The sequence below is a fragment of the Sander lucioperca genome, chromosome 3 (genome assembly GCF_008315115.2).
Source record: "Sander lucioperca isolate FBNREF2018 chromosome 3, SLUC_FBN_1.2, whole genome shotgun sequence".
Lineage (NCBI taxonomy): Eukaryota > Metazoa > Chordata > Actinopteri > Perciformes > Percidae > Sander > Sander lucioperca.
Genome location: NC_050175.1, coordinates 8,471,368 through 8,485,264, shown reverse-complemented (window position 1 = coordinate 8,485,264; position 13,897 = coordinate 8,471,368). Strand labels below are relative to the sequence as shown.

General features: G+C 41.3%; 2 protein-coding genes across 2 annotated transcripts in view; one reads left to right on the top strand and one right to left on the bottom strand.

Annotated features, from left to right (window-relative positions):
• Positions 1–13,897, bottom strand: part of LOC116067214 (protein kinase C-binding protein NELL1) — a 319,826-nt gene that overhangs the window by 121,627 nt on the left and 184,302 nt on the right. The gene's annotated exons all lie outside the window — the stretch shown is intronic.
• On the top strand, positions 5,868–11,549 carry LOC116067216 (piggyBac transposable element-derived protein 4-like). The gene is made up of 2 exons (XM_031323577.2): positions 5,868–6,169; positions 8,643–11,549. The coding sequence occupies exons 1-2, from the start codon at positions 6,048–6,050 to the stop codon at positions 10,636–10,638; spliced, it is 2,118 nt and encodes a 705-aa protein (XP_031179437.1). The 5' UTR covers positions 5,868–6,047; the 3' UTR covers positions 10,639–11,549.

Sequence of the window (13,897 nt, the reverse complement as noted above, 5' to 3'; positions counted from 1 at the left end):
AATAGATAAGATAAACCCACTTGTGGTACTAAATCCTTATTTCCTCCCAACTCTCATAAACATTTTGGTCATTAACAGTTATAACCAACTACCAACAACCATAATGTGTAAAACACAACAGAAAAGTAACTCCACTGACTTTATGAAGCATATTTAAAGGTCCAGTGTGTAACGTTTTTAGTTGTTCATTATCAAATCTGCGTTGCCCGTTCACAAACTTCTCCTTTTTCATGACTCTTAACCCCCACCATCAATTCCAAGTATTCCTATTGGTTTGAAATTATACATTTGCATGAACTGGGGTAGACGCTCCATATTCCTGCGCCATCTTGAAATACGTTAGCCGGTAAGGGACATACAGGACATACTGCTCCGCCTTTCGAGTTTCGCTGTCACATGATAAACTCACAGGTGCTGCTAATGCTGCTAATGGGTATCGTAGCTTCCCGGCCCCGGCAAGTTTGAAGAAGGAAACATGGAGGACCACACGTATTCAAAATCCAAATTTCAGGAACAGGAGTCTTCTTCTTCGCCCAGAAAAAGAAAAAGGATATTGAAAAGAGCAAGAGACCGGCGTCATCAGAAAAAAGCGTGAAGGCTACCGTAGCTGTAATACATACTTTGAACTGCGTGGCACGAGAGAGTTGATTGCGATATATGATCTCAACGCTAGATGGGAGAAATTCCTACACATTGGACCTTCAATTTGAATTCTTATATTGGATTGTTGGTTCAATACTTAACAAATCATCCTTAATAACTTAATTACACTTAACACTTGTGTATGTGGAAATATGCTCATGGACATGTAACGAAAATCATGTCAAAAGTGATTTGGATTCAGCAGTATATCAAACTACCGCTTCAACTTAGTGATGTTATTGCTGTTTTTTTACCCGGTAGGAAAGGCACCTTCTGTAAACCCCGTGCACAGCAGGATGTCCACCAATTTAAAATAAATACATAAATAATGCGGCACACTTTCGGTATCGTTGGACATGGTGCAATGAAAAACAAATACACAATAAAAGCTAAAATGTGAGTAAAACGGGACCTTTAAACGTTTCAGAATATGAAATCACAGCTATGACAGACTGAATAATGCATTACTCTGGCTGTAAACAACGAATGAGTAGTTTTTGGCAAATGTTTACTGATTCCACATTTTGTTGTGCTGTGAAATGATAATGTTGAGGGAATATTTACCAGAAAGGAAATTTAGGTCATATATTCTTATCCTAAATTAAATTTAAAAAATAACCTGCAGTAAAAAAAACTGTAACATTAAATCTTACATAAACCGAGCTTTAGGTCAATTTGTACTCCATTTCATCAGGGACTTTCTTGTCCGTAGAAAGAAGTTCCAAGTATTTACAGTAAAGACTGTGGACTATTTTCTTTCTGTTTTGTTTTGTTTCTTTACAATGTAAAATTCCATGCACACTCTTTTTAAGGAAGCTACACACCGGGCCGATAATCGGCCATTGGACAGTCTGGCGAGGTCAGTGACTCGAGTCTGTTCGGTGTGTTCCGTGCCGTCGTCCGTTGGAGGAGCTGTCGGCCTTCATTTTGGCCGACCTGACATGCTCAGTCGGAGACAGGGCAGTCGGGACTCACCCGGAAATGGCAAGCGGGATGAGTGTGACTAAGCCTCTCAAAATCTGACGAAAATCTTTTAAACTGACCTTTGTCGATCTGAAATGAAGACAGATTCAGAAACTGCGTGGCCTATTTCTCACTTAAAATGTTTTCAGAAACACGTTTCGGTGAACTATTTTAGTACAATATGAGATCGTATTCTGAATGAGTCGCCGGTTGAAAAATCCAAAATCCGGAAGCAGCAGCCAGACCCACGTGACGCGTTCGTCCAATCAGCTGCCGGTTTTCATTTTTTGGGCGACAATACAGATTAGCGCCGCCTGCTGTTACGGAGACGTATTACGTCTAGTTGCTTTGGTGTGTTCCGAGGCACTTTTTTGACCAACTCGGGGAGACTGATCAGACCAACTGCCTTTTTTGCCAACGGTCGGCCATCTGACTGGTCTGTAACGGCCTTTAAGTGACCTGACCCTTTATCTGCTTTAAATATGTTGTAAAACTGAGTGCAAATGAGGCAAACAAAACCCGTTGACTATGACTAACTTCACTTAAGTTCTCCGCATGATGAATAAGTAGCATCCAGTCTTGTATAAAGTACTTAAAAGCAATACTTGAGTAAAAGCACAAGTCACTTAACCAGAAAATGACTTTGGTAGAAGTTAAAGTAACTGAGACACTCATCCATGCCTTCATCACCTCCCGTCTGTACTACTGCAATGGTGTCCTGTCTGGACTGCCCACCAAGGCCCTTAGCAGACTCCAGTATGTCCAGAACTCTGCTGCCAGGGTTGTAACCCACACAAAGCCCTGGCAGCATATCACTCCCATCATCCAACAGCTCCACTGGTTGCCATTCAAGTCACGCATCACCTACAAGATCCTCCTGCTCACCAACAAATCTCTCCATGGGCTCTCACCACAATACCTCACAGATCTCCTCCACCCCTACACTCGGTCACGTTCCCTGCGGTCCTCTGACAAGGACCTGCTGGACACCCCCTGCACCAGGTTGCGGACTTTTGGGGACAGGGCTTTCTCTGCCAATGCTCCCACACTCTGGAACAGTCTACCACTCCACGTCCACTCGGCCCCATCCCTGCCCATGTTCAAAAAGCACCTCAAAACATTTCTTTTCACTAAGTCCTTTGACCCCTAACCCCCCTCCCCTCCCCCCACATTTGTTAAGCGACCTTGGGTACCATGAAAGGCGCTATATAAGTCCAAGTTATTATTATTATTAAAGTCACCTTTTAGAATATTACTTGAGTAAAAGTCTTAAAGTATCTGATATTTACTCTACGTAAGTATCAAAAGAAATGTTCTGATATTAAATGTACTTAACTATTGGAAGTAAAAGTATTCTCTTTTTTTATGAACTTTATTGTAGCTTCCTTATAGTAAAGCATAATATTCAGGGTTTCCATAGCTTCTTAAACATCAAATTCAAAGTCTGACATCAACCAAGAGAAAAACAGAAACTGAATTTTCAGTTATTTTTTTGTTTCTTTTTATTCCAACGCACGAAAACAAGTCTCACAAGTAGCTAACGGAGATGCTAAGGGGAACTGTATTGGATAAAAGTATACATTTTATTTAGGAAATGTGGTGGAGAAAAAAGGTTAAAGTTTCCAGAAATATAGGCTAAATAACGAAGTGAAGTAAAGATACGTGAAAATTCTACTTAAGTACTGTGATGAAGTTTTTGCACTTTGTTACATCACAACAGTGGTAGCATCATTTGGGCTTCTCCAACTTCAGCTCTTTCACATTATCAAGAACAAGTGTCGAAAAAGTGAGTGGGAGCTTATGTGGCCTCTTCACTGTGGATAACTATCACTACCACTATCTCAGATTTTCAATGGGGAAGGGGAAGCAAGGTCAGTCTGCAGCCATCGCGTCAGACTCGCACCGAATAACACAGATCATTACGATATCTCTGAACTTTCAAACGCATATTAGTGTAAGATGTCATGCCCACGCAGCTGACAAATACGCTGCCTAAGATAAAAAAATCAAAGTAAATACTAATTAAACAATATATATTCTTGCCTTCTTTTCCGGGCTTTTGAGATAAGATTTGGCAAACTTAAAAAGTTACTATATGTAACTTTTTAATGTTTCTGAAATTACATGTAACAGCAAACAAGACTTACACGGAAAAAAACGCTATTTTTTATATAGTTTTTATTAATACCTCTGCCCAGGTCCAATTTATTCCCGTGAAGTAACAAAATGATTTACGGCAGGTAGACGGCGCTACAGAGCACACATTCTGACGGGTCACAGATTTCTTTGTAACACCGGAAAAGCCTATGCAGCCAGCTAAAAGGTAGCAGCAGATTTCTTTATATAGGCCTAATTGTATTTTAATTTTATTTTAGAAGTTATCTATAGTTATGGCTGATACTGGGTCAGGGCCATCACATGATAGAAGGAAATTAAACAAAGAACAACTAAAAGCTAAAAACAGACGATGGGCGAGACCTTAGTCAATCTTGGTCGGGCTTTTAACAGATGGAGACAATTACGGGATTGTAAATGATTCAAAACTGACCCTGAATTGACCCTCAGGGTGTAATATGTCTATTTCATTCATAAAATAACTTAACAATGTGCGATGTGGATGTACGTCAGTAGCCAACATTAAATTATGTCCCCCCTTCCATTTAGCGCCCGGTTTAATTCCTTTTCAGTCTGTGTTTGTGCTGGCCTACTAATTTATTTTTCCTTGTCCCCCTGTACTTATGTAAAGCGTCCTTGGGTTTCATGTAATGCGCCATCCATCCACATCCAGGCTGATTTACCGTATGCAACACTTGAAATGCAACAATGCATCTGTAACTGATGGTGACTGATCAATGATTTTCTGTCTGAGCAAAACATTCATCGCAACTATATGACCTCCCGGTAATGCTAACTCAGTAATACAGTGGGCAATATATATAGACAGTATATAGAATGGACCAACAGATCCCGTGTCTCTGGACGGAGACCAGTGAAGGATATTAGAAGCACTTTTCCGGTGATGGCTGAGCGTTACTGCGCAGCCTACAATTGAGAGAGACGACGTAGCTGTGACGTGAGCAACCTGTCTGAAAGTTGTAAGTCTTCTGGTAGCTGTGCCAAGAGAAATCTCAGTCATTCCGAATATTGCAGAGACGGAGAGCGTAGGTATATGTAAGGAGATAACATAGGCACAGGCTAATTATTGCTAACTAAAATGCTAGATAACATTAGTAATTAAACTTAAACAGCTAATGTGAGACGAAACTGCCTGCGCGCTTCTCCTGTACTATACGGTAATTCCTCTACTATGCGACAGTAAGTCGCGTGGTTATGACGTAATCATTAGCCTATTTTTACAAAAACGTCTGCTACGGAGCCATAATGTGAGATACAAGGTAATGGAGCCTTTTATACATTGTTGTGTTTCTTTAGAAATAAACAATGGACAAATAGAGTCTTTAAACGCTTCAGATGTAAAGTTATTCTCTGTCAAAGTGGCGCCAAAATGAACGGCAGTCAATGGAATGCTAACGGGAGGTGATGGCTTATTAGCATCAAAATGGCGCCATAGGAGGTTCGTGGTCCGAGGAGAAGCTTACCCCCTTGGCAATACAGCACCATAAAGAAAAGACCTGTGGTAAAAACACTACCACTTTTGTCCAAAGGGGCCGCTAGAATCAACACAAACTGAGAGTTACAAACAGCCACTTTGAACACCTCAAAATTAAACAACCACTCCAGTTTTTGTTCATCTGAGCTACGGAATATGTCAGGGTTTAGTCGAGCCATTTCATGGAACATTATGGGACTCCCTTTGCACTTCACCCGAGTCACACAGCTCACACAATCCGTTTTCCTCCTGAATGTTTTTTAACCTACCGACCTCAATGGCCAGAGGAAGAATGAACATCCCGTTCATTCTTAACATAACATATGATTCAGGGCCAAACTTCTGTTTCATATGGCCGTAATTTTGGCTTGGCCTTTGAAAACATTTTTTCTTCAAATTTCAAAAAAAGCTTATTTTTAATAAGAGTTAACATTACAACACAAATGTTTCCTGTGAGTACAGAGCATATCCACCTATTAAAAAATACGCTAGGGCGTAATTTCCACTTGGGACAGGGGGCTCTTTTGCCCTGGGTTTGTAAAGTACACATACAGTCTATGCTACACACAGGAGGTTCGTCACGTGGTAAACCTGTACCCAGTCTATGGTGAAAACCCTCGGCAATTGTAGCCAATGAAAGTGTCTCCTCAACCATATATGGTAAGTAGTAGACAGGACATCCTGTCGGACCAGAGACACCCGCGTAAAAGGAATCCTTTAAGGGGGACGTATGGACTGGAGAGTTGCAAGACCCACGGGGGGGGATACAGGGCACACACCGCTAAAAGTTTCTTCAAAAGAAAAGTCTTACAACTCGTCGATACTTTAAGAAATGTTTCTTTCAGAGTCTGAGGATGAATTAGAAGAGCTCCACTCAGATTTAGACTCCGAGAGCGAGTCCAGCCATTGCAGTTTGGACGAGGATTATATTCCGAGGGGGCTGGCCCGAGATCAGTGAGTACAGACACCCAGAGTTGGCTTCGATCCAACGAAATACCTCGCGCCTGAACTAGATTTGACGTGTCATGTCTGACATAGGTTACATAGATGTAGTACAGTGCAATGAGTGCATGCATTCACGGCCATAATCAGCCTACCTGTTGCGTTTGTCCTGCCCCTCCTGTGCAGACTCGTGCACTTCATTCAGACATGATAGGCTAGTTAGTTAGCTAGCGCTGGGAACAAATCTACACAAGCCCACTGGAAAGCCACACGGAAAGTTCACGATAACTGTGAACTATAATGTGATAATAATATGATAATGTGACCCCGCAGCGAACTAGTGTGCGGTGTATCGACCCGTTTAGTGCCGTTTAACGGACTTAACAACAAAGTGTAGTTCACTTGCACTACTCTCCGCATCTTGCTACCTCCTGCGCGTGCACATCGCGGTTCACTCGCGGTTGCGGTTTTTACCAGTTGTCCAGATACTTAAGAAAAACATCTTGATATTTCTACATGCGTGTTATTGGACGAGGTCCACATGGCCTACTGTATAACTTCACAACAGAGTCGTTTGTATTTGTCTCCGTTCCTGTATTTAAATACAACAAATTCCATATAGGGTATCTACTCCTTTTGAAAAGTGGGCCTATAAAATCCAATGCAGGAGTGGCGGTGTCCGTGCCGTGCATAGTGCACACACGTTTTCATTTAATATCTTTTGATTCATCTATCAGCTTGATATGAACTTTGAATAAAAGATAATACATTTCTCATAAAACCATTTCCATGGTAATCCCATAGCACACTATTATAACGCCACGTAAAAAGCTTTTGATTAACTTGAGGAGACTAGTGTATGTCACTATTATGCATCATTATGGAATAGATGAGAATCTGATATTGGACAAAATGAACAATACTGTGTGTCATCATAAAACCCTTAAAGAGGCAATCTGCCGATTTTACACATTATGCTCGGTATAACTAAGCCTGTGAGAACAGTTGTATAACATCTTCTGTGTCTCTGGAGAAGCTTTGCCAAGTATGAAATCACCCCGGTAGGGCTGCAACTAACGATTATTTTCATAGTCGATTAATCTGTTGATTATTTTCTCGATTAATCGATTAGTTTGTAGTTTTAGTTAGTTTGGTCTATAAAATGTCAGAAAATGATGAAAAATGTGGATCAGTGTTTCCCAAAAGCCCAAGATGATGTCCTCAAATGTCTTGTTTTGTCCACAACTCAAAGATATTCAGTTTACTGTCACAGAGGAGAGAAGAAACGAGAACATATTCACATTTAAGAAGCTGGAATCAAAGAATTTTTACTTTTGTCTTTAAAAAAATTACTCAAACCGACTAATCGATTATCAAAATAGTTGGCGATTAATTTAAAAGTTGACAACTAATCGATTAATCGTTGCAGCTCTACACCCCGGTGATGTCATCAGGTTGATCTCAGCTTGGACACTGTAAACTACACATTCATAACAAAAAAACCTGCATTACTAAACTAGAGGTGTGGAGTCTGAAAGACGTGGGGAATTAACGGATCCAGATTTTGGTTGTCGATCCATACAGGGGGCGGAAATTCAGGTTATCTTAAATTAGATTTAATTTGGACCATTCTTTTCTTTTTTTTTTATCTGTCTCTGAAGTCCCCCAACTTTTGCAGGCCTGTTAGTCTGTGTTAGTCTTACAGAGGCGCATAAACAAGTATATAAATAGAATAGAATAGACTTTAATCGTCATTGTGCAGTAGAACCATACAACGAAATTTGCTTGTGCAGCCTCTAAAACAATACTCCCTTTCATATACACACTCGCACAATAAATAAAATAAGAGTTAAATAAGTTAAAACATTATCAAGGCATCCAATATTGTAATATTTGTCACACAAGTTTTAATGAAATGTTTTGTCTACTGAGGTTTTTATTTTGTAGTCATTCCATGCTTAAGCCTTAAACATGCTTGTGAAAGTCCCCTTCTCTCCCAGTAATCTTCCATGTCAGAGGCTCAGTCATATTTAAAGGTGGAGAATTGGCTTCTTAGAACATGTGAGGTGGTCAGATGTAATGTGATAAAGTAGATGAACACTATTGCTATATACTGTGAATCACAGTATATAGCAATATTGATTCACAGTCTGTGTTATAGTAAATTATCTGGTAAATGTCTGTTTGAGAATTACAGTCCCCATCCCCATTGACTCACAGATGCTTCCTTATTCATACTATTACATCATTAACATTTTTTATAATATTGTTAGCAATATAATATTAGTATAGCCACTATTATGATCCCTTTATAGTCCTGCCCTCACTCATTTTTGACCTTTTATTTCCTTTTTTTGAAGATAACTTGTTTCACCCTCAATCTTGGTAGTACAAATGATTTGCAGTAAATTGCAATTAACAGTTGTATCCAGAAAAATGTTATCTTACTATATTATTAATCCTTACCTATCTACTTTATTTACAGGGAAGACTTCACTGATGAGGACAGTTCAGACGAGGAGTGGGGTATTCAGCCCACAAAGAGAAGGGCTTCCAGGAAGCGCCCCCGCTCCGTCACGGCCTCTCCGGTGTCATCGCCCCTGAAATCCCCATCTAAGAAGTGGGAACGGAGTCCCCTCAGAAAGAAGATCCATAATGCATCTACACCCAAAAAAGACACCCCCTCCCCCAATACCAGCAAGAGATTATCCACTCCCCGCGGGAAAAATCAAAGTGTAACGAGGCAAGCAGAAAGACGGTCGGTGAGAAAGGAAGAAAATGAAGCCGATGGAGACCGGTGGTGTGACATTGATGAGGAAGATGTGGAGCCTCCTCAACCACGGTTCAGACCCGATAGGGAAGTAGGACCGCAGCTGAACAGAACTGCAAATTACACGCCACTCGAACTGTTCCAGCTGTTCTTCTCTGTGACAGTAATCAATACACTGGTAAAAAACACCAATGCCTATGGGAAAAAGAAATACCAAGGCCATAAGGAAAGCTGGGTGCCTGTCACAGCAGCAGATATGTACTCCTTCGTCTGCCTTGTCCTCTACATGGGTATTGCACCGCTGAAAACTCTGAAAGATTTCTGGAGAGGATCTAAGCTGTTCAGTCTGCCATTTCCTGCCTCTGTCATGCCCTGCAGACGCTTCCTAGCCATCTCCCGCAGTCTACACATGAATGATCCTGCAGTCGAAGCGGCCAACGATCAGAAAAAGGGGACATCAGGTTACGACAGACTTTGCAAAATAAAACCACTATATGGGCAGATTTTGGAGGCCAGCTACACTTTCTTTCATCCGCATCAGCATATCTCCATAGATGAACGGATGGTGGCGAGTAAAGCAAGGATCGGGTTCAAGCAGTACATTAAAAGCAAGCCTACTAAATGGGGCTTTAAGCTTTTTGTTTTAGCGGACTCGTCCTGTGGCTACACCCTGAACTTTTTTGTGTATGTGGGAAGAGAAGGCGAACCCACAGGGAAGGGGGTAGGCTACGATGCTGTCATGAGACTGCTGGAAATCCCCTTTCTAGGCAAAGGATACAAGCTCTATGTGGACAACTTTTACACTAGTCCAACTCTATTCCTTGACCTCCTTCAGAGAAAAATCTGGGCATGCGGCACCGTTCGCTCTAACATAGCTGGTTATCCCAAAACGAAAAGGAACGACATGCCTGTGAAAACACCAAGGGGAACTATCCGGTGGATCAGAAAAGGAGGGTTACTGTTTGTGAAGTGGTTAGACACGCGGGGGGTAACAATGTGCTCCACTTTACACAAAGCATACAGCAATGACATGGTGAAGCGCAAAGTGAAAGACGCAGATGGACAGTGGACAGTGAAGGAGGTGCCTGTCCCAGGCTGCATCAAAGATTACAACCAGCACATGGGGGGTGTTGACTTGTCAGATGCACTCATTAGCTACTACAACGTCCTCCATAAAACCCAGAAATGGTACAAGACTTTGTTTTATCATTTTGTGGACATAGCCACCGTGAACGCCTTCATCCTCCACAAAGGAATGTGCAAACTGCAGAATCGGCCTGTGTTGACACAGAAAAACTTCAGGGAACAACTGATTTTGTCCCTGGCGGAGATTGGTTCCACTCCACGCCGGTCAGCGCCGCAAAACTTTATGTTGCCTGCTTCTCCTTTCAAAGTGCCTCCTGCTTCTCCATTCAAAGTGCCACCTGCCTCCCCATCCAATGTATCGGCCACCTCACCACCTTCTCCGTCCGCTGAGACGCTGCCTGCTACAGCCACCAATGCTCCAGGTGTAGGTCACCTGCCAGCCTACTTCGTGGAACAAATGACCAACGTGGCTCCCAGAGATCGGGCCACCGCCGGCAGAAGGGCATGTGTGGTCTGCAAAAGAAAGTCGCCCGTCTACTGCAGCACTTGTCAGAAAACACTTTGTTTCACTTCTTTCAGGAACTGTTATAGTGAGTGGCATAGAGGCAATAAGGTTTGTTTCTAAGTGACTACACTTACTTGTATATAGTCTATAGCCTTTAATAGGCAGAGTGAACCAATCTGTCAATACGCTGGTGATTCCCCCTTCATAAACATATGCCTTTGATCACCACAAGTGAACAAATGTCAACTGCCAAAGTCTCCTATAACTATGTTGTCACCTCATAAGGTTGTTACCTCATGATTACACTGAGTACTTAAGAATCCTGTGTGGCCTTTGAACGAATTCTGCGCAGTCCTCACTCCCCTCCAACACTTCCAGCAAACTTCACAGAGAACAGTGAGGGCAAAACCACCTCACCGATCTGTTTCAACTGAATATTTTCTGGTCCAGATCAGCTAAAAACACAACACCGAATCCGCCATTCATTACCGAACCGGTTGTACTGTAACGCTAACCGTTAGGCTACCGACAACGTTATCTTTGCTTCACCTGTTCAACTGACTTTAGCAGTTCAGATAACACAGTCAAATGTCCTGCTGTTAAAGACGTGAACTAACCATGGACAGTTGCCTCATTTATGGACTCGCAGCAGTGTGTCGCGTCGCTGCCGTTCACGGCAGTGTGACGCAGAATGATTATAGGGGAAACAATTGATATTTGCCATTATTTTTGGCATTAAAAAAAAAAGATTCTGGCCTGGCGGGGATTCCCGTTGGCCTGGCGGCCAGTATAGTTATAGGGGAAACACTGGATATCTTGAACTAACCAAACTAACTAAAGAAATAGAATAGATAATAACCTTAAAAACATGTGGTTAGTAAACTAGAAAAGGACCTACATAAAAGGATGAATCTACTCATTCATTTGAATTAACTATTAAAATGACAATATCACCAAGGCTTCAGTATCGGTTCCAGTCATTACCCATTCAGATACCTCAAATTGTCTCTAAAACTCTTAATTTAAAAAAACAAAACAGAATTTATATGGAATTGTGAAGCATCTTACAAACCAGGAAGCAGCATGGCACTGCCTGGATTAATGGCAGTGCCAGTCTTTGCTCTGCCAACTCAGAAGGGGAGTCACAGTTGGCGCTCACGCGAGTAACATTCTTCAGTGGCAGGCGCTGTGGTTGTTGCCAGTCTGTACTCATTAGGTGGTCTTTGACTAAACCGCTCCAAAAAGTATTACGTGAAAGAGTTATATCATCCTCTCCTGGACTATAAATGGACTACGTGATCTTTCTGAGAAGGTGCCGGATAATTTTATTCCCAAATCTTATCCTAAAACCTTAACGACAGGGACTGATTACTCTGATTTAAAGCATTCAATCAAATAACATACGAGGTCCACAGAAATCTTGGACTGAAAAAAAGTGGATCATCTAAAACACCCTCCCAGCAGTGATCTCCCAGCATCATGAATGGATACATACATATCTACCTACCTCTGCCTGGAACACCTCGGTGAAACTGGATACCTCCTCTTTTGTTATCTGCAACTAAGATCCTTTCTTACAACAACCCTGAAATCACCTTAACAGTGCTCACCAATGTGGTGATGTTGCTTCATGTGGGAAGTGCGTATAGATATATTTCAAGAGTCCTCTTCATGAATAGGGTTAGGCATCGTTTTGATTTTAACAATTCCGATTCTTCCTTTTTATTCCGGTTCTTATCGATTCCCCGAGGGGTGGAGTTGAAACGGGTCACATGCTTATTTCACAGATAAGAGGAACATTTTATTTTGATTCAATGGCGGTTTATAGTTTTTACCAGGCTTTTTCAGCCACACTTTAGAGCGCCGCTTACTGCGCTCCACGGCTGCAACACAACAAGCCCCTGGCTGCTACGGAAACCAAAACTTTTGCATGTTAAATTGGGAACAGATGATCGGATTCGAAACCATATTTTCCAAACGATTCCAATAAAGAAACACTTCCATTGGAATCGTAATTTTTCGGGCTGTCAAAATAACGCGTTAATTTCGATTAATTAATCTGAGAAAAAATAACGCGTTAAATAAATAACACAGATTAATCCATTCCATATTGACGCTTGACCCGGAGCCGTTCTAGCCACCATTGGACTGTAAAATGAAGGAGGGAGACGAGAATGTGCTGCTGGATCATTAATTGGAACATTTACTTGTAAAAATCTTCTTCCTGCCAACCCTGGCTACCGAAATCTGGTGCCACTGATATGTCTGCTCTTCTCTCTGATGCTCTGAAACAGAAGGCAACACAAACACCGCTGCACGTGACGCTAGTTAACACTATACTCAACAGCAGCTAACGTTAGCCTACCGCTAGCTAGTTAACACTATACTCGACAGCAGCTAACGTTAGCCTACCGCTAGCTAGTTAACACTATACTCGACAGCAGCTAACGTTAACCTACCGCTAGCTAGTAGCTGGATTAAAAACGGTTAAAATGACAAAAAAAAAGACAGCTAACACTATACGGTGTAAAGTTTGACTGTGTTTTAGCCGTCGGAAAAACAACACAGACGGTGCGTTCAATGAAACTGGTAAACTACAGCCTTGTGGTGCATTTGAAGTTATTGTAAATGTCCTTTTCCCACCTGGTGGTTGTTTTTGTCGTTCAACAGCAATTTACTAGTGAAATAAGTTATTGTTATAGTTATTACATTATTATTAAATCATTTAATTTTGACCATATGGCCTTAGCAATAAACAAGCCGTTCTTTAATGTCACCAACTGTTGTTTAGTACCATTTTTTTTCTTTTCTTTTTTTACTTTCTTAAAGTATCAGTTCAGGCACCATTAATTATGTATGCGATTAATTTCGATTAATTAATTACAGAGTATGTAATTAATTAGATTAATTTTTTTAATCGATTGATAGCCCTAGTAATTTTTGAAACGATTCCAAGTTGGAACCGGTTCTCGATGCCCAATCCTACTCATGACTGAATGGGGTTCTATACTGTAACTTGGAATCACACTTGAATACAACAACTGATGCAGATTTCATAAACTATCACTGACAATGTTTACATGTGCATTGTTTCACCATTATGACTTTTATCCTGGTATTGATATGATGTTTACATCAAACAAAGCTCTTTGTTTCTGCTATTTACCAGGTTTTTGATTGTGTGGTTGGTGCAGACATGCGTTTGACTCTTCGGCATCTCAGCTAATCTTTGGCATTTCTAGGTACATTATCTCAGCAGTTTGGTTTCGGGTTGCATTTTACACACTCAGATTTGGCTTCTTCAACTTGACTTCAAACAACCATTATAATGTGACAGCCATTAGAAACCTGACAGCTATTAGAAACCTGTATACAGCGT

Bases quoted from the DNA above. Each gene is read 5' to 3' on its own strand.
- LOC116067216 (XM_031323577.2), top strand. From the start codon at position 6,048: ATGTTTCTTTCAGAGTCTGAGGATGAATTAGAAGAGCTCCACTCAGAT. The intron at 6,170-8,642 runs GTGAGTACAGAC...CTTTATTTACAG, and splicing joins AGGGGGCTGGCCCGAGATCA to GGAAGACTTCACTGATGAGG.